We start from the raw sequence: 21,916 nt of genomic DNA on the forward strand, positions 1-21,916 counted from the left end.
CCCTAAATTGCTGAAATTTTGAGGTTGATTGTGATATGAATCAAGTAGAGAGTATAGGAGTGTGTCATACAATGTAAACATTTAATGGTTGATGTAGCTAAGATTTCTATGATTGGCACACTGTAATAAAAATTGCCTGGAAATGAGCAAATGATACTTTATAACTAATGTTTTTCCCTTACACATGTTGAAATCCAATACTGACACTTGCAGTGGCTGAACATTTGGGGCAAACCCACAATATATTGGGGTATTTTGGTAAGACTGAAAAAACCATATATTTGGTGACTAAAAAGATTGTCATGAAATAAATTTGCCAGCAGTTGTATAATAATTCCTAATGGTTTTTAAATTCAGAATAAGATAGAGTAAATGATATGTCATATTTATTGTGACCTCAACATTTTAAATACATACATATGTATTACATTGTGGGCTTAGCACAAATTGAAAATATTGTGCACATGATATAAATTGTATGCTCTTGAATTCAGTCTAGCACTATGAAAAAGTGATTCATTTTTCCCATTCTACAGAGTACATGACCAACTAACTACTGGTAGTTTGTGACAACGTAACTACCAGTAGATTAAATTATTTGTAAATGTAAATTATTTGTAAGTAAACTACTAATGTAATTTATTTGCATGTACCAATGTAACTTAATATTACATGTTAGTTTTAAAAGTACATGTAGATATGAACTGAACTGATCTGAGTCGACCATGTCGTGTGTATTATGGTTGGGGAAATATAATCTCTGGTGTCTATGGTGGTTTTTAAAAAAACCGTTTTTTCAAAGAATTCATCGACAAAGATGAAATTTGCTTGTTGAATTAAGCTCTCTCTCCACGAATCCTTCTGGCCAGTTGTATGTCCTTTGGCATAATGGTAACACGTTTGGCATGAATGGCGCACAAGTTGGTGTCTTCAAACAGTCCAACTAGGTAAGCTTCAGATGCCTCTTGGAGGGCCATCACCGCCGAGCTCTGAAAGCGCAGATCTGTCTTGAAGTCTTGGGCAATTTCTCGGACGAGTCTTTGGAAGGGCAGTTTCCTGATCAACAACTCGGTCGACTTCTGGTATCTACGAATTTCTCTCAGAGCAACTGTTCCGGGCCTGTATCTGTGTGGCTTTTTTACACCTCCAGTTGCTGGGGCACTCTTTCGTGCAGCCTTGGTGGCCAGTTGTTTGCGAGGAGCTTTTCCTCCAGTTGATTTCCTTGCAGTTTGCTTTGTACGAGCCATTTTGACACTACGAAGAAATTTCAATAAGGGCGAACGAAATAAGGTGACTGAGCGATGACGGTACTACCTTCCAGCTAGGAACAACGAATCAATCTGCGAATCGGCGCCATTTGAGGTCAATTTGAAATGTTTGAGCAAGCCACGTGACATGCCGGGAGAAGCGAAATGACAAAGAATGCATCGCCCATTGGCTGCTTTATTATCCCAAGTTTCGAGCGAGCTGCAATTGCATCTTCTGAACAAGATTCATACCATTTCTTAAAACTAAAGGGAAGCAGAAAAAGCAAATTCAAAGGGATTCAAGCAATTGCAAATTCCTATCTCTTTGACTTGGGGAGGTTTGTTATCCTGGTTGATGGCAACAATAGCAAGAGTTTACGTAAATAATGTTTGTTTTTAGTGGCTGTTTTCCAGTTCTCTTTGGCAGTCAGTCAAATAAAACACTGAATTGACATATTTCAAGAGGCAAATTGTCTTGTAAGTGTACCTGCCCTCGCCTTTTCTGCTAGGACATAGTTTGCTTATGCAGTAAAGGCGCCATCAAGAAAGATGGCAGTATAAAGAGCGTGCTCCTAATAGGTCCGCAGTTGCTCCTGTATGTATTTGCCGGTTGAGTCAGATTGAAATCAGTCGCCTCGTGCATTGTCGCTCGCTGTCGTACAACACAACTTTCAACAATCATGTCTGGAAGAGGAAAAGGAGGAAAGGGTCTTGGCAAAGGAGGTGCTAAACGTCATCGAAAGATTCTTCGTGACAACATTCAAGGCATCACCAAGCCAGCCATTCGCCGATTGGCTCGTCGTGGAGGAGTAAAGAGAATCTCTGGCCTCATTTACGAAGAGACACGAGGTGTTCTCAAGGTTTTCCTCGAGAACGTCATTCGCGATGCAGTCACATACACAGAACATGCCAAGCGAAAGACTGTCACTGCCATGGATGTCGTCTACGCTTTGAAGAGACAGGGTCGAACACTGTACGGATTTGGCGGTTAAGTTGCGTCGTCCTGTTTACAGGATAGACAACTGGAGTGACTCGTCCTCACCAACAACACAAACAGCTTTTTTAAAAGCTACCAAAAATGCCAAAGTTGCCCATTGTTTTAAGCCTTGTGACAGCACACGATTAACAGCGAGTCATAATTGAATGTACTGAATCAATAAATTAATATCCCACTAAATAAATCGACCGGTATAATGTCAAGTCGCACAAAAATGCACTGAAGTCCAACAGGAATATGTTTACTAAATAATAATAGGACTTTGTAAAATGCTATTGATGCAGCTAGCTCAATCAAGTTGATTTTTGAAAGAGCATGCCAACAAACTCATCTCCAAATTAATAATAATAAGTCTACAAGATGTCCTCACCAGAAAGGTAGGTTCCAAACATCTCCATTTCATGAACACAAATAGATGATGAACCCCTCGTTGACTTGACATACAGTAGTAATGTGCATATCCCTCTCTCATAATTGTTGTGTTTGTGGATCATTGACAAATGTTGACATATACATTATCATCATTATAAAACCAAGCGAAAGATTCATACATCTTTACCTTACTACCATCAACCCAGCCCTTTGTCAATTCAGTTTTAATGACCATCAGCAAGAAATATAACCAGGAAGATTACCAACAGGCCACGAAAAGAGATCCAATTCTGTCTATTCTTTTTTTATTTTCAACTTTAATTATTTGCCCTTAAATAAAAGTTGTTTCACCTTGATCAATTGAAGAAAATAATTCCTTTTCTGTCTATTCTTTTTCATTTTCAACCATAATTATTTGCCCCTAAATAAAAGTTGTTCCACCATGATCAATTGAAGAAATTAATTCCTTTTCTGTCTATACTTTTTTTATTTTCAACTATAATTATTTGCCCTTAAATAAAAGTTGTTTCACCTTGATCAATTGAAGAAAATAATTCCTTTTCTGTCTATTCTTTTTTCATATTCAACCATAATTATTTGCCCTTAAATAAAAGTTGTTTCACCTTGATCAATTGTTGCTTGCATCTTGGTTCAACTGTGTAAGGATAGCCTGTTTAAGGATAGCTTCTTAGGACCAATCAACCCTAGATTGATTACTTGCTGCTGGTTCAATTGATTGACTGCTTGATTATTGTTATTGAATGTTTGGTATGGTTTCTTTGTGCTCATCTGTTGAGCATGATTAATTGAGATGCTAGTGTACCCCTACCACCACTGGAAAAGAAACATAAACTAATTGATAAAATGATTAAAACTACTTGCTTAAACAGTGAGTAGCTTTGAATGAATTCAAAGCATCATAATGCAGTGGGCCTATACTATAAACAATATAGAGTGTGTGGTGTGGGTAGGTATCGTGTGTGTCACAAGCAGGTACACCAAGTTAGTTTTCGTGGTGGTTTTTAAAAAAACCGTTTTTCGTTCGACGAACTGGTAAAGCCAGCCAACAACACTAGCCAGCCAGGCTTTATGATTTTGGAGCCTTCTGCTCGGTCTTCTTTGGTAAGAGTACTGCCTGAATGTTGGGCAGGACACCACCTTGAGCAATGGTCACTCCACTCAGCAATTTGTTCAGCTCCTCGTCGTTTCTGATTGCAAGCTGCAAGTGTCGAGGGATGATTCTTGACTTCTTGTTGTCCCTGGCGGCATTGCCAGCCAACTCCAAGATTTCTGCCGAGAGATACTCGAGTACGGCTGCAAGATAGACGGGAGCCCCCGATCCAACTCGTTCAGCGTAGTTTCCCTTTCTCAACAATCTATGGATACGTCCAACTGGGAACTGAAGACCAGCTCTGGATGTCCTCGACCTTGCCTTGGCCTTAGCTTTTCCACCTTTTCCGCGTCCAGACATGTTTAACTCAAATTGAATAACGAAATGAAGCCTTGCCGTAGAATGAACAACTTTGTTCGCAACTGCCTGATTGCCCGCCAAAGTGGTCGATTTGTAAAGGGCATTTACTCGAGATCTACCAATCAACACCCCCGCTATCGACCGCGAACAATAAGCGAACACGAGACAGCGAATCGACGTGTGTCACATGGCCTTCGAGCTAATCGACCCAGTTGCCCACAAATATAGTAAAAACTTGCATTGGCGCCAACCAACAACAGACTAGATCAGTCAGTGTTGCTGCTCTATCTAGCGAAGGTCCTTTCGAAATTCGAAAAGTCAAATTTAAAATCATTCTTCAAGATGTCTGACGCCCCAGCAAAAGGAGGAAAACAGGCCCCAAAGGTTGCCAAGAAGGGGGAGAAGAAAGCAGGAGTTGGCAAGAAAGGGGGCAAGGCTGCCTCTGGAGATAAGAAGAGGTCGAAAAAGCGCAAGGAGAGCTACTCGATTTACATCTACAAAGTACTTAAGCAAGTCCATCCCGATACCGGCGTTTCAAGCAAGGCCATGAGCATCATGAACTCGTTTGTCAACGACATCTTCGAAAGGATTGCTCAAGAAGCCTCGCGTCTCGCCCACTACAACAAGAAGGCAACGATCACTTCGAGGGAAATCCAGACTGCCGTCAGGCTTCTCCTCCCCGGTGAACTTGCCAAGCATGCTGTCAGCGAGGGCACCAAAGCCGTCACCAAGTACACAAGCAGCAAGTAAACTGCTGGACGCACGAACACGACAATCTTCGCTCGTCGTCTACAACCAGAAAACAAACAGCTTTTTTAAAAGCTACCAAATTTACCAATCTCGTTGCCCAAACCTTTGACACACACGATAAGCATTGTGCTTATTTATTCAACCGAGTTATCCAGTTTTAAAAACATTTAGGCTAATGCATGTTGGAGTCCTATTTTCATCAGCATCCCCTCAACCAGTATCACATTTAAAAAGTTAACAACTCTGTAGGTAAACATTCAAAAAATACATCTCTTTGAAGACATCCTTCAAAATATGAAATATTTCCTGAAAATATCAAATATGAAACATTTTCTTAAAATATTCTACATTCAACAGTCATTTGTTAACATTGGCTCTTGGTTTTTCATGAACAGTAAAGTCACGAATAAACCCCCCACATTGGATTCCAATATGGTGAAAGCCCCGCCAAATAGAATGAACCCCCAGCCTAACATGCTGCAATATTTTTCAATGCATGATTCCAATCAATGGCAAATGCTATTTGTTCATTGGAAATTCGAAACTCAGATAAACCAAACATCCCTTTCGCAATTTTTTTTTCACCATCCGATCTGCCAAATATCTCATTTTTCGATAACATTTAGAATACCCCCACAAGTCCCCTGTCCCGGGCTTACACCAACGAGTAGGGCCATATTAAAATCACTGCCAGTGAATGCTTATTACTCCTGGTGAGCGTTTATGAAAGTTTTCTTTTCAATATGCATTCTATTTTGAATATGTATTATGAATTTTCTCCTTTGTTTTTTTACAATTGTGGACTTTCAATAGTTATCTCTGATTTAGTCCTTTTTTAATGTGGTGTTTATTAAATTTTACCTCAGAAATTTTGCATGAAAAATGGAAAATATTATAAGTAAAAATAATAAAGACAGAGCTATTTTCTCAAAAAGCTATGTATCTTTTGTCAGATCTATTAGATATATAAAGTTTATATATAATATAAAGTTTTGAAGTTTTCATTCTAATTATTCAAGTTTCAATTTGTCCGGCCATAAGCTTATACCAAACCAATGAATGTTCGATTTAGCAGATATCTCAGTATTGTTGGTTTGAACTCAGGAATGTGAAAGGTCGGTTAGTTTCATTTACTAGTTTATTTTCAACAAAAATGGGTTGTTGTCAGGATGGAATTCCTACTTTCAAAGGCAGTTCCCTAGACCAGTACTCTCAAATACGACTTACACCCTTGGCCAGAGGCGCCTGCAAAATTTTTTTCCACTACCATAATCGAATAATTGTTAGGGCTGAGGGGGTGACAGGGGGGGGGATCTGTACAAACATTGCATCGACCCATACAGCTGGGGTTTTTTGCAATCAAAAGCTCTTCCAAACATAGGCATACTGTTGACAAAATGGTCCATGCAAGTTGATATTAAATCGCCTTGTCATTATTCGAAATTTTTGGTTTTATATATATCATGGCAGTTATAAATAGAAGGGGCTGGCTGCAAGACTTCGATTATCTGTTGAAGTTTATTATCCTCTTCTGAAAAAAAATTTGCCGTAATCGATGACCGACAGCAAAAAGGAGATTTTTCCATATTTTGTATTTCTAATGGAAATCAACATAATGAGAATGGCAAAGCTGGTCATCATTTATCTACAAAACTTTATTTCATTTTCTTAGGAGTAAATATTCAACGGCGCTACAACGGCCCCCTCTGTCCCTCCTGCCTCTCCAGGGTATTAACTTGACTGGAAGTCAGTACAGTATACTCTTGCTTGTGGCACATCACTAAGTACCTTTACTATGTCAATTAATGCTTCTATTATGCTAAAAATTCTCTTTCTTTTCAAAAAATTCTCTTCTATTATGTATCTTTCTTTACGAGCTTACTTCAATCAAAGTACTTTTGGCCACTTTCAAATCTGGTCGTTCTGAAAACATGCTACATGCAGCCCTCATATATTGACGTGTACGCTGATCACCTCGGTGAGAGTTGGTATAGCCAGAGAAAATGTAATAAATAGGCTGCTTCTTGCTAATTGTAGAGTCTGTTCGTCCTAAATTTCAAAAGATGTCTGGTTTTCTTTGCATATTTTCTCAGCCTTCTTTCTTCAGTTTTTCTACCTACCCCCACCCCCGCTCTGCCGTTCATCATGAGCTTTCACAGTTTATTACTGACACAAAAGTTGCCGGAAAACTAAATCTTTAAATAAATCGTCTTCCTTTTCTAAAGGAGCTTTTTGAATAGGAATTTTTCCTCCATCGTTACCCAATGTTTCAAACATAAGGTTAAAAAATTAATACTTAACTTGTTGAGGGAAAATTGTGGCTGTGCTTCTTGCAGTCAAATTCGGCCCAATTTAAGCGTTTTTATAGTCATCACAAAAGGTAACGGCGATTTGCTGGTTCGATCAATTAATGGACCTTTTGAACCTGCCCTTGCATGTTTACTGGGAGGTTTTATGACGACTGGAAAATAAAATAATCAAACAATGTTTGATGGCATGTTGAGCTATACAAGTTTATATCGAATATTTTGCTGCAATAGGCACCAAAGTCTCCTTGGCAAAGAATAATAATGAAACTAAATACCATAATATTGCTGATTTGAATGCGGCCAAGATCGTATTTGCCACTGCTAGGTGTAGACGGGCAAATAGGTTTTGACAAGAAGCACAAAATTGACAGCCATGTTGGCCTAATATTTTGAAGGTCACGTGTGTTTTGGCGCCTAACTGCAAGTGCTTTAAAGGTTCGTACGGAAGGTAGGCTGTTTTGAATTTGAATCTTTGTGAAGGTCGCACACCATTTTATTGTTGGAGCACTAGTTCGAAAGTGATATGGATTCGTCTGCTACATCACCAAAGAAGGCGAAGAAGACAGCAGCGCCCAAGAAGCCTGCCGCACATCCTGCGTATAAGGACATGATCGCGGAAGCAATCAGAATTCTGAAGGAGCGAAATGGGTCATCGCGACAGAAAATTGCCAAGTATTTACAATCTAATTACAAAGGTCTCGGTGATGAGAGCGCTCTGAAGAGAAACCTGAAAGCCTCCTTGAAAAAACTGGTCGCTTCTGGCTCTCTCATCCAAACGAAAGGGGTAGGGGCTTCAGGTTCGTTCAAGCTGCCTGCCGCTGCCAAGAAGCCTGCAGCAGTGAAAAAGCCAGCAGCAGCAAAGAAGGTTGCGAAAAAGCCAGCAGCGGCGAAAAAGGCTACTGCTAAGAAGGCTGCAACTTCAGTCAAGAAAAGCCCTGCAAAAAAGAAGGCCTCGACACCAAAGAAAGCCAGCGGAGCCAATAAGTCACCAAAGAAGCCCAAGGCCAAAGTGGCAAAGAAGCCTAAAGTAGCTGCTGGTAAGAAGGCATCAGCTGCTGGTAAGAGCAAACCCAAAAAGGCTGCCAGCAAAAAGACAGCAAAGTCACCGGCTGGGAAGAAAGTAAAGGCTGCAAAGTCAAAGAAGTAGATGGCATCAGTGGAGGAGGGCCATGATTCCCACTTACCACCTGGTTTACCATATAAACAAACAGCTTTTTTAAAAGCTACCAAAAAGTCGGTCATCGGTTCTTGATTAGCCTTGACGGCTGCATTGATATCATGAAATTAAATGTAGAGTTTTCAAGGCTGGTGGGCCCACAGTCACCTGCATTTGTCACTTTTTTCTTTATGATGTACCTTCATCAAAATGATTTACAAAATAGGTGACAGGATTTATCATTTCACCTAAAGTTATGTGCATAGTAAACTATTTTGAAAGCACAATTGCCACTGTACACTATCATAAAATTAGCAGAAGATACACATTTTTTCTGCAAAGTCTGGAGCAACTCATATTTTTACAGTATTATTAGTAGCTTTTAAGAATGCCATTTGTAATAACAATTGCCAGTTTACATCCAAAGTAATTTCAAGACTAGTTTGACAGTATAGGTCCTTGATGTGCTATGTGACTATGATCAGCATAAAAAAGAATAAAGACAACACATGAATATATCAAATATTTTTGGTGATGAAGTATGCAAGCTTCAATATTTACAAAGTAGATCTAAGGATTCATCATCTCATTATTAGTAAATTATATTGAGAACAAAATTGCAAGTACACAGTATCATGTAGGTTAGCAGAAATCGAATTTATCATCTTATCTTACACTGTCTAGAGAAATTAAAACTGAAATAACAATTGCCCTCTTTGCAGCCAAACTTATATCAAGAATTGTTAGACAGAAGGGGTTCTTGATGGGTAATGACCTTAATCATAAGCATGTTGATTGAAGATTTAGTCTATTCTTGTGAAGCCAGCTTGTGGTTACCTGTTGGGTTGCTTTTGAAGAAAATTTTAAAGCTTACTTTTACAATCAGAGTTTATTTTTTGAATGCAAGCAATATGTTCAGTGCCCTAAATTGCTGAAATTTTGAGGTTGATTGTGATATGAATCAAGTAGAGAGTATAGGAGTGTGTCATACAATGTAAACATTTAATGGTTGATGTAGCTAAGATTTCTATGATTGGCACACTGTAATAAAAATTGCCTGGAAATGAGCAAATGATACTTTATAACTAATGTTTTTCCCTTACACATGTTGAAATCCAATACTGACACTTGCAGTGGCTGAACATTTGGGGCAAACCCACAATATATTGGGGTATTTTGGTAAGACTGAAAAAACCATATATTTGGTGACTAAAAAGATTGTCATGAAATAAATTTGCCAGCAGTTGTATAATAATTCCTAATGGTTTTTAAATTCAGAATAAGATAGAGTAAATGATATGTCATATTTATTGTGACCTCAACATTTTAAATACATACATATGTATTACATTGTGGGCTTAGCACAAATTGAAAATATTGTGCACATGATATAAATTGTATGCTCTTGAATTCAGTCTAGCACTATGAAAAAGTGATTCATTTTTCCCATTCTACAGAGTACATGACCAACTAACTACTGGTAGTTTGTGACAACGTAACTACCAGTAGATTAAATTATTTGTAAATGTAAATTATTTGTAAGTAAACTACTAATGTAATTTATTTGCATGTACCAATGTAACTTAATATTACATGTTAGTTTTAAAAGTACATGTAGATATGAACTGAACTGATCTGAGTCGACCATGTCGTGTGTATTATGGTTGGGGAAATATAATCTCTGGTGTCTATGGTGGTTTTTAAAAAAACCGTTTTTTCAAAGAATTCATCGACAAAGATGAAATTTGCTTGTTGAATTAAGCTCTCTCTCCACGAATCCTTCTGGCCAGTTGTATGTCCTTTGGCATAATGGTAACACGTTTGGCATGAATGGCGCACAAGTTGGTGTCTTCAAACAGTCCAACTAGGTAAGCTTCAGATGCCTCTTGGAGGGCCATCACCGCCGAGCTCTGAAAGCGCAGATCTGTCTTGAAGTCTTGGGCAATTTCTCGGACGAGTCTTTGGAAGGGCAGTTTCCTGATCAACAACTCGGTCGACTTCTGGTATCTACGAATTTCTCTCAGAGCAACTGTTCCGGGCCTGTATCTGTGTGGCTTTTTTACACCTCCAGTTGCTGGGGCACTCTTTCGTGCAGCCTTGGTGGCCAGTTGTTTGCGAGGAGCTTTTCCTCCAGTTGATTTCCTTGCAGTTTGCTTTGTACGAGCCATTTTGACACTACGAAGAAATTTCAATAAGGGCGAACGAAATAAGGTGACTGAGCGATGACGGTACTACCTTCCAGCTAGGAACAACGAATCAATCTGCGAATCGGCGCCATTTGAGGTCAATTTGAAATGTTTGAGCAAGCCACGTGACATGCCGGGAGAAGCGAAATGACAAAGAATGCATCGCCCATTGGCTGCTTTATTATCCCAAGTTTCGAGCGAGCTGCAATTGCATCTTCTGAACAAGATTCATACCATTTCTTAAAACTAAAGGGAAGCAGAAAAAGCAAATTCAAAGGGATTCAAGCAATTGCAAATTCCTATCTCTTTGACTTGGGGAGGTTTGTTATCCTGGTTGATGGCAACAATAGCAAGAGTTTACGTAAATAATGTTTGTTTTTAGTGGCTGTTTTCCAGTTCTCTTTGGCAGTCAGTCAAATAAAACACTGAATTGACATATTTCAAGAGGCAAATTGTCTTGTAAGTGTACCTGCCCTCGCCTTTTCTGCTAGGACATAGTTTGCTTATGCAGTAAAGGCGCCATCAAGAAAGATGGCAGTATAAAGAGCGTGCTCCTAATAGGTCCGCAGTTGCTCCTGTATGTATTTGCCGGTTGAGTCAGATTGAAATCAGTCGCCTCGTGCATTGTCGCTCGCTGTCGTACAACACAACTTTCAACAATCATGTCTGGAAGAGGAAAAGGAGGAAAGGGTCTTGGCAAAGGAGGTGCTAAACGTCATCGAAAGATTCTTCGTGACAACATTCAAGGCATCACCAAGCCAGCCATTCGCCGATTGGCTCGTCGTGGAGGAGTAAAGAGAATCTCTGGCCTCATTTACGAAGAGACACGAGGTGTTCTCAAGGTTTTCCTCGAGAACGTCATTCGCGATGCAGTCACATACACAGAACATGCCAAGCGAAAGACTGTCACTGCCATGGATGTCGTCTACGCTTTGAAGAGACAGGGTCGAACACTGTACGGATTTGGCGGTTAAGTTGCGTCGTCCTGTTTACAGGATAGACAACTGGAGTGACTCGTCCTCACCAACAACACAAACAGCTTTTTTAAAAGCTACCAAAAATGCCAAAGTTGCCCATTGTTTTAAGCCTTGTGACAGCACACGATTAACAGCGAGTCATAATTGAATGTACTGAATCAATAAATTAATATCCCACTAAATAAATCGACCGGTATAATGTCAAGTCGCACAAAAATGCACTGAAGTCCAACAGGAATATGTTTACTAAATAATAATAGGACTTTGTAAAATGCTATTGATGCAGCTAGCTCAATCAAGTTGATTTTTGAAAGAGCATGCCAACAAACTCATCTCCAAATTAATAATAATAAGTCTACAAGATGTCCTCACCAGAAAGGTAGGTTCCAAACATCTCCATTTCATGAACACAAATAGATGATGAACCCCTCGTTGACTTGACATACAGTAGTAATGTGCATATCCCTCTCTCATAATTGTTGTGTTTGTGGATCATTGACAAATGTTGACATATACATTATCATCATTATAAAACCAAGCGAAAGATTCATACATCTTTACCTTACTACCATCAACCCAGCCCTTTGTCAATTCAGTTTTAATGACCATCAGCAAGAAATATAACCAGGAAGATTACCAACAGGCCACGAAAAGAGATCCAATTCTGTCTATTCTTTTTTTATTTTCAACTTTAATTATTTGCCCTTAAATAAAAGTTGTTTCACCTTGATCAATTGAAGAAAATAATTCCTTTTCTGTCTATTCTTTTTCATTTTCAACCATAATTATTTGCCCCTAAATAAAAGTTGTTCCACCTTGATCAATTGAAGAAATTAATTCCTTTTCTGTCTATACTTTTTTTATTTTCAACTATAATTATTTGCCCTTAAATAAAAGTTGTTTCACCTTGATCAATTGAAGAAAATAATTCCTTTTCTGTCTATTCATTTTTATTTTCAACCATAATTATTTGCCCTTAAATAAAAGTTGTTTCACCTTGATCAATTGAAGAAAATAATTCCTTTTCTGTCTATTCATTTTCATTTTCAACCATAATTATTTGCCCTTAAATAAAAGTTGTTTCACCTTGATCAATTGAAGAAAATAATCCTTTTCTGTCTATTCATTTTCATTTTCAACCATAAATATTTGCCCTTAAATAACAGTTGTTCCACCTTGATCAATTGAAGAAAAGAATTCCTTTTCTGTCTATTCTTTTTTCATATTCAACCATAATTATTTGCCCTTAAATAAAAGTTGTTTCACCTTGATCAATTGTTGCTTGCATCTTGGTTCAACTGTGTAAGGATAGCCTGTTTAAGGATAGCTTCTTAGGACCAATCAACCCTAGATTGATTACTTGCTGCTGGTTCAATTGATTGACTGCTTGATTATTGTTATTGAATGTTTGGTATGGTTTCTTTGTGCTCATCTGTTGAGCATGATTAATTGAGATGCTAGTGTACCCCTACCACTAGAAAAGAAACATAAACTAATTGATAAAATGATTAAAACTACTTGCTTAAACAGTCAGTAGCTTTGAATGAATTCAAAGCATCATAATGCAGTGGGCCTATACTATAAACAATATAGAGTGTGTGGTGTGGGTAGGTATCGTGTGTGTCACAAGCAGGTACACCAAGTTAGTTTTCGTGGTGGTTTTTAAAAAAACCGTTTTTCGTTCGACGAACTGGTAAAGCCAGCCAACAACACTAGCCAGCAAGGCTTTATGATTTTGGAGCCTTCTGCTCGGTCTTCTTTGGTAAGAGTACTGCCTGAATGTTGGGCAGGACACCACCTTGAGCAATGGTCACTCCACTCAGCAATTTGTTCAGCTCCTCGTCGTTTCTGATTGCAAGCTGCAAGTGTCGAGGGATGATTCTTGACTTCTTGTTGTCCCTGGCGGCATTGCCAGCCAACTCCAAGATTTCTGCCGAGAGATACTCGAGTACGGCTGCAAGATAGACGGGAGCCCCCGATCCAACTCGTTCAGCGTAGTTTCCCTTTCTCAACAATCTATGGATACGTCCGACTGGGAACTGAAGACCAGCTCTGGATGTCCTCGACCTTGCCTTGGCCTTAGCTTTTCCACCTTTTCCGCGTCCAGACATGTTTAACTCAAATTGAAAAACGAAATGAAGCCTTGCCGTAGAATGAACAACTTTGTTCGCAACTGCCTGATTGCCCGCCGAAGTGGTCGATTTGTAAAGGGCATTTACTCGAGATCTACCAATCAACACCCCCGCTATCGACCGCGAACAATAAGCGAACACGAGACAGCGAATCGACGTGTGTCACATGGCCTTCGAGCTAATCGACCCAGTTGCCCACAAATATAGTAAAAACTTGCATTGGCGCCAACAAACATCAGACTAGATCAGTCACAGTCAGTGTTGCTGCTTTATCTAGCGAAGGTCCTTTCGAAATTCGAAAAGTCAAATTTAAAATCATTCTTCAAGATGTCTGACGCCCCAGCAAAAGGAGGAAAACAGGCCCCAAAGGTTGCCAAGAAGGGGGAGAAGAAAGCAGGAGTTGGCAAGAAAGGGGGCAAGGCTGCCTCTGGAGATAAGAAGAGGTCGAAAAAGCGCAAGGAGAGCTACTCGATTTACATCTACAAGGTACTTAAGCAAGTCCATCCCGATACCGGCGTTTCAAGCAAGGCCATGAGCATCATGAACTCGTTTGTCAACGACATCTTCGAAAGGATTGCTCAAGAAGCCTCGCGTCTCGCCCACTACAACAAGAAGGCAACGATCACTTCGAGGGAAATCCAGACCGCCGTCAGGCTTCTCCTCCCCGGTGAACTTGCCAAGCATGCTGTCAGCGAGGGCACCAAAGCCGTCACCAAGTACACAAGCAGCAAGTAAACTGCTGGACGCACGAACACGACAATCCTCGCTCGTCGTCTACAACCAGAAAACAAACAGCTTTTTTAAATGCTACCAAATTTACCAATCTCGTTGCCCAAACCTTTGACACACACGATAAGCATTGTGCTTCTTTATTCAACCGAGTTATCCAGTTTTAAAAACATTTAGGCTAATGCATGTTGGAGTCTCATTTTCATCAGCATCCCCTCATCCAGTATCACATTTAAAAAGTTAATAACTCTGTAGGTAAACATTCAAAAAATACATCTCTTTGAAGACATCCTTCAAAATATGAAATATTTCCTGAAAATATCAAATATGAAACATTTTCTTAAAATATTCTACATTCAACAGTCATTTGTTAACATTGGCTCTTGGTTTTTCATGAACAGTAAAGCCACGAATAAACCCCCCACATTGGTTTCCAATATGGTGAAAGCCCCGCCAAATAGAACGAACCCCCAGCCTAACATGCTGCAATATTTTTCAATGCATGATTCCAATCAATGGCAAATGCTATTTATTCATTGGAAATTCGAAACTCAGATAAACCAAACATCCCTTTCGCAATTTTTTTTTCACCATCCGATCTGCCAAATATCTTATTTTTCGATAACATTTAGAATACCCCCACAAGTCCCCTGTCCCGGGCTTACACCAACGAGTAGGCCCATATTAAAAACACTGCCAGTGAATGCTTATTACTCCTGGTGCGCGTTTATGAAAGTTTTCTTTTCAATATGCATTCTATTTTGAATATGTATTATGAATTTTCTCCTTTGTTTCTTTACAATTGTGGACTTTCAATAGTTATCTCTGATTTAGTCCTTTTTTAATGTGGTGTTTATTAAATTTTACCTCAGAAATTTTGCATGAAAAATGGAAAATATTATAAGTAAAAATAATAAAGACAGAGCTATTTTCTCAAAAAGCTATGTATCTTTTGTCAGATCTATTAGATATATAAAGTTTAAATATAATATAAAGTTTTGAAGTTTTCATTCTAATTATTCAAGTTTCAATTTGTCCGGCCATAAGCTTATACCAAACCAATGAATGTTCGATTTAGCAGATATCTCAGTATTGTTGGTTTGAACTCAGGAATGTGAAAGGTCGGTTAGTTTCATTTACTAGTTTATTTTCAACAAAAATGGGTTGTTGTCAGGATGGAATTCCTACTTTCAAAGGCAGTTCCCTAGACCAGTACTCTCAAAAACGACTTACACCCTTGGCCAGAGGCGGCTGCAAAAATTTTTTCCACTACCATAATCGAATAATTGTTAGGGCTGCGGGGCTGACAGGGCGGGGGGATCTGTACAAACATTGCATCGACCCATACAGCTGGGGTTTTTTGCAATCAAAAGCTCTTCCAAACATAGGCATACTGTTGACAAAATTGTCCATGCAAGTTGATATTAAATCGCCTTGTCGTTATTCGAAATTTTTGGTTTTATAAATATCATGGCAGTTATAAATAGAAGGGGCTGGCTGCAAGACTTCGATTGTCTGTTTGAAGTTTATTATCCTCTTCTGAAAAAAAATTTGCCGTAATCGATGACCGACAGCAAAAAGGAGATTTTTCCATATTTTGTATTTCTAATGGAAATCAACATAATGAGAATGGCAAAGCTGGTCATCATTTATCTACAAAACTTTATTTAATTTTCTTAGGAGTGAATATTCAACGGCGCTACTTGCCCCCTCTGTCCCTCCTGCCTCTCCAGGGTATTAACTTGACTAGAAGTCAGTACAGTATACTCTTGCTTGTGGCACATCACTAAGTACCTTTACTATGTCAATTAATGCTTCTATTATGCTAAAAATTCTCTTTCTTTTCTAAAAATTATCTTCTATTATGTATCTTTCTTTACGAGCTTACTTCAATCAAAGTACTTTTGGCCACTTTCAAATCTGGTCGTTCTGAAAACATGCTACATGCAGCCCTCATATATTGACGTGTACGCTGATCACCTCGGTAAGAGTTGGTATAGCCAGAGAAAATGTAATAAATAGGCTGCTTCTTGCGAATTATAGAGTCTGTTCGTCCTAAATTTCAAAAGATGTCTGGTTTTCTTTGCAGATTTTCTAAGCCTTCTTTCTTCAGTTTTTCTACCTACCCCCACCCCCGCTCTGCCCTTCATCATGAGCTTTCACAGTTTATTACTGACACAAAAATTGCCGGAAAACTAAATCTTTAAATAAATCATCTTCCTTTTCTAAAGGAACTTTTTGAATAGGAATTTTTCCTCCATCGTTACCCAATGTTTCAAACATAAGGTTAAAAAATTAATACTTAACTTGTTGAGGGAAAATTGTGCTGTGCTTCTTGCAGTCAAATTCGGCCCAATTTAAGCGTTTTTATAGTCATCACAAAAGGTAACGGCGATTTGCTGGTTCGATCAATTAATGGACCTTTTGAACCTGCCCTTGCATGTGTACTGGGAGGTTTTATGACGACTGGAAAAGAAAATAATCAAACAATGTTTGATGGCATGTTGAGCTATACAAGTTTATATCGAATATTTTGCTGCAATAGGCACCAAAGTCTCCTTGGTAAAGAATAATAATAAAACTAAATACCATAATATTGCTGATTTGAATGCGGCCAAGATCGTATTTGCCACGGCTAGGTGTAGACGGGCAAATAGGTTTTGACAAGAAGCACAAAATTGACAGCCATGTTGGCCTAATATTTTGATGGTCACGTGTGTTTTGGCGCCTAACTGCAAGTGCTTTAAAGGTTCGTACGGAAGGTAGGCTGTTTTGAATTTGAATCTTTGTGAAGGTAGCACACCATTTTATTGTTGGAGCACTAGTTCGAAAGTGATATGGATTCGTCTGCTACATCACCAAAGAAAGCGAAGAAGACAGCAGCGCCCAAGAAGCCTGCCGCACATCCTGCGTATAAGGACATGATCGCGGAAGCAATCAGAATTCTGAAGGAGCGAAATGGGTCATCGCGACAGAAAATTGCCAAGTATTTACAATCTAATTACAAAGGTCTCGGTGATGAGAGCGCTCTGAAGAGAAACCTGAAAGCCTCCTTGAAAAAACTGGTCGCTTCTGGCTCTCTCATCCAAACGAAAGGGGTAGGGGCTTCAGGTTCGTTCAAGCTGCCTGCCGCTGCCAAGAAGCCTGCAGCAGTGAAAAAGCCAGCAGCAGCAAAGAAGGTTGCGAAAAAGCCAGCAGCGGCGAAAAAGGCTACTGCTAAGAAGGCTGCAACTTCAGTCAAGAAAAGCCCTGCAAAAAAGAAGGCCTCGACACCAAAGAAAGCCAGCGGAGCCAATAAGTCACCAAAGAAGCCCAAGGCCAAAGTGGCAAAGAAGCCTAAAGTAGCTGCTGGTAAGAAGGCATCAGCTGCTGGTAAGAGCAAACCCAAAAAGGCTGCTAGCAAAAAGACAGCAAAGTCACCGGCTGGGAAGAAAGTAAAGGCTGCAAAGTCAAAGAAGTAGATGGCATCAGTGGAGGAGGGCCATGATTCCCACTTACCACCTGGTTTACCATATAAACAAACAGCTTTTTTAAAAGCTACCAAAAAGTCGGTCATCGGTTCTTGATTAGCCTTGACGACGGCTGCATTGATATCATGAAATTAAATGTAGAGTTTTCAAGGCTGGTGGGCCCACAGTCACCTGCATTTGTCACTTTTTTCTTTATGATGTACCTTCATCAAAATGATTTACAAAATAGGTAGCAGGATTTATCATTTCACCTAAAGTTATGTGCATAGTAAACTATTTTGAAAGCACAATTGCCACTGTACACTATCATAAAATTAGCAGAAGATACAAAATTTTTCTGCAAAGTCTGGAGCAACTCATATTTTTACAGTATTATTAGTAGCTTTTAAGAATGCCATTTGTAATAACAATTGCCAGTTTACATCCAAAGTAATTTCAAGACTAGTTTGACAGTATAGGTCCTTGATGTGCTATGTGACTATGATCAGCATAAAAAAGAATAAAGACAACACATGAATATATCAAATATTTTTGGTGATGAAGTATGCAAGCTTCAATATTTACAAAGTAGGTCTAAGGATTCATCATCTCATTATTAGTAAATTATATTGAGAACAAAATTGCAAGTACACAGTATCATGTAGGTTAGCAGAAATCGAATTTATCATCTTATCTTACACTGTCTAGAGAAATTAAAACTGAAATAACAATGCCCTCTTTGCAGCCAAACTTATATCAAGAATTGTTAGACAGAAGGGGTTCTTGATGGGTAATGACCTTAATCATAAGCATGTTGATTGAAGATTTAGTCTATTCTTGTGAAACCAGCTTGTGGTTACCTGTTGGGTTGCTTTTGAAGAAAATTTGAAAGCTTACTTTTACAATCAGAGTTTATTTACAATTTACAAACAAGCAATATGTTCAGTGCCCTAAATTGCTGAAATTTTGAGGTTGATTGTGATATGAATCAAGTAGAGAGTATAGGAGTGTGTCATACAATGTAAACATTTAATGGTTGATGTAGCTAAGATTTCTATGATTGGCACACTGTAATAAAAATTGCCTGGAAATGAGCAAATGATACTTTATAACTAATGTTTTTCCCTTACACATGTTGAAATCCAATACCGACACTTGCAGTGGCTGAACATTTGGGGCAAACCCACAATATATTGGGGTATTTTGGTAACACTGAAAAAACCATATATTTGGTGACTAAAAAGATTGTCATGAAATAAATTTGCCAGCAGTTGTATAATAATTCCTAATGGTTTTTAAATTCAGAATAAGATAGAGTAAATGATATGTCATATTTATTGTGACCTCAACATTTTAAATACATACATATGTATTACATTGTGGGCTTGGCACAAATTGAAGATATTGTGCACATGATATAAATTGTATGCTCTTGAATTCAGTCTAGCACTATAAAAAAGTGATTCATTTTTCCCATTCTACAGAGTACATGACCAACTAACTACTGGTAGTTTGTGACAATGTAACTACCAGTAGATTAAATTATTTGTAAATGTAAATTATTTGTAAGTAAACTACTAATGTAATTTATTTGCATGTACCAATGTAACTTAATATTACATGTTAGTTTTAAAAGTACATGTAAATATGAACTGAACTGATCTGAGTCGACCATGTCGTGTGTATTAAGGTTGGGGAAATATAATCTCTGGTGTTTATGGTGGTTTTTAAAAAAACCGTTTTTTTCAAAGAATTCATCGACAAAGATGAAATTTGCTTGTTGAATTAAGCTCTCTCTCCACGAATCCTTCTGGCCAGTTGTATGTCCTTTGGCATAATGGTAACACGTTTGGCATGAATGGCGCACAAGTTGGTGTCTTCAAACAGTCCAACTAGGTAAGCTTCAGATGCCTCTTGGAGGGCCATCACCGCCGAGCTCTGAAAGCGCAGATCTGTCTTGAAGTCTTGTGCTATTTCTCGGACGAGCCTTTGGAAGGGCAGTTTCCTGATCAACAACTCGGTCGACTTCTGGTATCTACGAATTTCTCTCAGAGCAACTGTTCCGGGCCTGTATCTGTGTGGCTTTTTTACACCTCCAGTTGCTGGGGCACTCTTTCGTGCAGCCTTGGTTGCCAGTTGTTTGCGAGGAGCTTTTCCTCCAGTTGATTTCCTTGCAGTTTGCTTTGTACGAGCCATTTTGACACTACGAAGAAATTTCAATAAGGGCGAACGAAATAAGGTGACTGAGCGATGACGGTACTACCTTCCAGCTAGGAACAACGAATCGATCTGCGAATCAGGGTTGCCAGGTCTCAAAATTGGCCAAAGCCAAATCTTGTGTGTCAAAAATCCAAATTAAGCAAAATATGAAAACGAGGTTTTAGAACAATAGAATCGAAGAAATGAAAACGAGGCATCTAAAGATTTTGCAAATTAATGTTAATTTAAAATTATCCGAGAATTGCTCTCAAAAATAAGGTATAATTAATAGAATTCATATTCTTTGCATGTCTTTCTGATTTCTCGTGGTTCGACAGATTAGATGCTTTTGGAGCAATTGCTTAGTGACATAACTTGCAAAAAGCGTTTTGTGATCCATCAGAAGCTTGTTTAACAGCGACGATAAAAGTATTCACATTTACATAATTTCATCGCACCAGGGATAAACATGTTATATCACTTCACACATCATGTTCTACCTTAAAAAAGAAACCTGAAAGTCTCAGAGAAATGGACTAAAAGGTGTTATCCAATTAAATTGAAACAGATGTTAACCGAAATATTTTTTAAAAATTCAAATGTTCGGAAAAATTTTGAGAATTTTTCATATAAATCCAAAATAAGCCAAATTTTGGGCCAAATCCAAATCATATTTTGAAAGCCAAACAAATTTTCATAAATCCAAATTTCTGGAATTTGGATTAGAAAAATCCAAACTGGCAACCCTGCTGCGAATCGGCGCCATTTGAGGTCAATTTGAAATGTTTGAGCAAGCCACGTGACATCCCGGGAGAAGCGAAATGACAAAGAATGCATCGCCCATTGGCTGCTTTATTATCCCAAGTTTCGAGCGAGCTGCAATTGCATCTTCTGAACAAGATTCATACCATTTCTTAAAACTAAAGGGTAGCAGAAAAAGCAAATTAAAAGGGATTCAAGCAATTGCAAATTACTGTCTCTTTGACTTGGGGAGGTTTGTTATCCTGGTTGATGGCAACAATAGCAAGAGTTTACGTAAATAATGTTTGTTTTTAGTGGCTGTTTTCCAGTTCTCTTTGGCAGTCAGTCAAATGAAACACTGAATTGACATATTTCAAGAGGCAAATTGTCTTGTAAGTGTACCTTTCCTCGCCTTTTCTGCTAGGACATAGTTTGCCTATGCAGTAAAAGGCGCCATCAAGAAAGATGGCAGTATAAAGAGAGTGCTCCTAATAGGTCCGCAGTTGCTCCTGGATGTATTTGCCGGTTGAGTCAGATTGAAATCAGTCGCCTCGTGCATTGTCGCTCGCTGTCGTACAACACAACTTTCAACAATCATGTCTGGAAGAGGAAAAGGAGGAAAGGGTCTTGGCAAAGGAGGTGCTAAACGTCATCGAAAGATTCTTCGTGACAACATTCAAGGCATCACCAAGCCAGCCATTCGCCGACTGGCTCGTCGTGGAGGAGTAAAGAGAATCTCTGGCCTCATTTACGAAGAGACACGAGGTGTTCTCAAGGTTTTCCTCGAGAACGTCATTCGCGATGCAGTCACATACACAGAACATGCCAAGCGAAAGACTGTCACCGCCATGGATGTCGTCTACGCTTTGAAGAGACAGGGCCGAACACTGTACGGATTTGGCGGTTAAGTCGTCGTCCTGTTTACAGGATAGACAACTGGAGTGACTCGTCCTCACCAACAACACAAACAGCTTTTTTAAAAGCTACCAAAAATGCCAAAGTTGCCCAATGTTTTAAGCCTTGTGACAGCACACGATTAACAGCGAGTCATAATTGAATGTACTGAATCAATAAATTAATATCCCACTAAATAAATCGACCGGTATAATGTCAAGTCGCACAAAAATGCACTGAACTCCAACAGGAATATGTTTACTAAATAATAATAGGACTTTGTAAAATGCTATTGATGCAGCTAGCT

At 38.8% G+C, this 21,916-nt stretch overlaps 10 protein-coding genes and 2 pseudogenes across 10 annotated transcripts; 7 read left to right on the top strand and 5 right to left on the bottom strand.

Moving 5' to 3' along the window:
* Window positions 1-385: 385 nt before the first annotated feature.
* Window positions 386-1,349, bottom strand: LOC135685868 (histone H3). Its single transcript, XM_089110739.1, has one exon. The coding sequence runs from the start codon at window positions 1,245-1,247 to the stop codon at window positions 837-839; it is 411 nt and encodes a 136-aa protein (XP_088966865.1). The 5' UTR covers window positions 1,248-1,349; the 3' UTR covers window positions 386-836.
* Window positions 1,350-1,861: 512 nt separating this feature from the next.
* On the top strand, window positions 1,862-2,323 carry LOC148959349 (histone H4). The gene has a single exon (XM_089110519.1). The coding sequence runs from the start codon at window positions 1,928-1,930 to the stop codon at window positions 2,237-2,239; it is 312 nt and encodes a 103-aa protein (XP_088966645.1). The 5' UTR covers window positions 1,862-1,927; the 3' UTR covers window positions 2,240-2,323.
* A 911-nt stretch (window positions 2,324-3,234) lies between these two features.
* Window positions 3,235-4,150, bottom strand: LOC135685188 (histone H2A). The gene has a single exon (XM_065201032.2). It carries the CDS (start codon window positions 4,085-4,087, stop codon window positions 3,704-3,706), a length of 384 nt encoding a protein of 127 aa, XP_065057104.1. The 5' UTR covers window positions 4,088-4,150; the 3' UTR covers window positions 3,235-3,703.
* Window positions 4,151-4,354: 204 nt separating this feature from the next.
* On the top strand, window positions 4,355-4,914 carry LOC135686830 (histone H2B pseudogene; annotated as a pseudogene).
* A 2,657-nt stretch (window positions 4,915-7,571) lies between these two features.
* On the top strand, window positions 7,572-8,459 carry LOC135685021 (uncharacterized). The gene has a single exon (XM_089110515.1). The coding sequence runs from the start codon at window positions 7,670-7,672 to the stop codon at window positions 8,291-8,293; it is 624 nt and encodes a 207-aa protein (XP_088966641.1). The 5' UTR covers window positions 7,572-7,669; the 3' UTR covers window positions 8,294-8,459.
* A 1,149-nt stretch (window positions 8,460-9,608) lies between these two features.
* Window positions 9,609-10,572, bottom strand: LOC148959350 (histone H3). Its single transcript, XM_089110743.1, has one exon. The coding sequence runs from the start codon at window positions 10,468-10,470 to the stop codon at window positions 10,060-10,062; it is 411 nt and encodes a 136-aa protein (XP_088966869.1). The 5' UTR covers window positions 10,471-10,572; the 3' UTR covers window positions 9,609-10,059.
* Window positions 10,573-11,084: 512 nt separating this feature from the next.
* Window positions 11,085-11,546, top strand: LOC148959351 (histone H4). Its single transcript, XM_089110518.1, has one exon. The coding sequence runs from the start codon at window positions 11,151-11,153 to the stop codon at window positions 11,460-11,462; it is 312 nt and encodes a 103-aa protein (XP_088966644.1). The 5' UTR covers window positions 11,085-11,150; the 3' UTR covers window positions 11,463-11,546.
* Window positions 11,547-13,192: 1,646 nt separating this feature from the next.
* On the bottom strand, window positions 13,193-13,637 carry LOC148959352 (histone H2A). The gene has a single exon (XM_089110461.1). It carries the CDS (start codon window positions 13,574-13,576, stop codon window positions 13,193-13,195), a length of 384 nt encoding a protein of 127 aa, XP_088966587.1. The 5' UTR covers window positions 13,577-13,637.
* A 196-nt stretch (window positions 13,638-13,833) lies between these two features.
* Window positions 13,834-14,405, top strand: LOC148959353 (histone H2B pseudogene; annotated as a pseudogene).
* A 2,691-nt stretch (window positions 14,406-17,096) lies between these two features.
* On the top strand, window positions 17,097-17,854 carry LOC135687852 (uncharacterized). Its single transcript, XM_089110513.1, has one exon. The coding sequence runs from the start codon at window positions 17,164-17,166 to the stop codon at window positions 17,785-17,787; it is 624 nt and encodes a 207-aa protein (XP_088966639.1). The 5' UTR covers window positions 17,097-17,163; the 3' UTR covers window positions 17,788-17,854.
* An 830-nt stretch (window positions 17,855-18,684) lies between these two features.
* Window positions 18,685-20,063, bottom strand: LOC148959354 (histone H3). The gene has a single exon (XM_089110752.1). It carries the CDS (start codon window positions 19,969-19,971, stop codon window positions 19,561-19,563), a length of 411 nt encoding a protein of 136 aa, XP_088966878.1. The 5' UTR covers window positions 19,972-20,063; the 3' UTR covers window positions 18,685-19,560.
* Window positions 20,064-21,231: 1,168 nt separating this feature from the next.
* LOC148959355 (histone H4) lies at window positions 21,232-21,827 on the top strand. The gene has a single exon (XM_089110548.1). The coding sequence runs from the start codon at window positions 21,312-21,314 to the stop codon at window positions 21,621-21,623; it is 312 nt and encodes a 103-aa protein (XP_088966674.1). The 5' UTR covers window positions 21,232-21,311; the 3' UTR covers window positions 21,624-21,827.
* The last annotated feature ends 89 nt before the right edge of the window (window positions 21,828-21,916 follow it).

The sequence above is a fragment of the Rhopilema esculentum genome, chromosome 10 (assembly GCF_057945365.1).
Source record: "Rhopilema esculentum isolate cy_ngs chromosome 10, ASM5794536v1, whole genome shotgun sequence".
Classification (NCBI taxonomy): Eukaryota; Metazoa; Cnidaria; class Scyphozoa; order Rhizostomeae; family Rhizostomatidae; genus Rhopilema; species Rhopilema esculentum.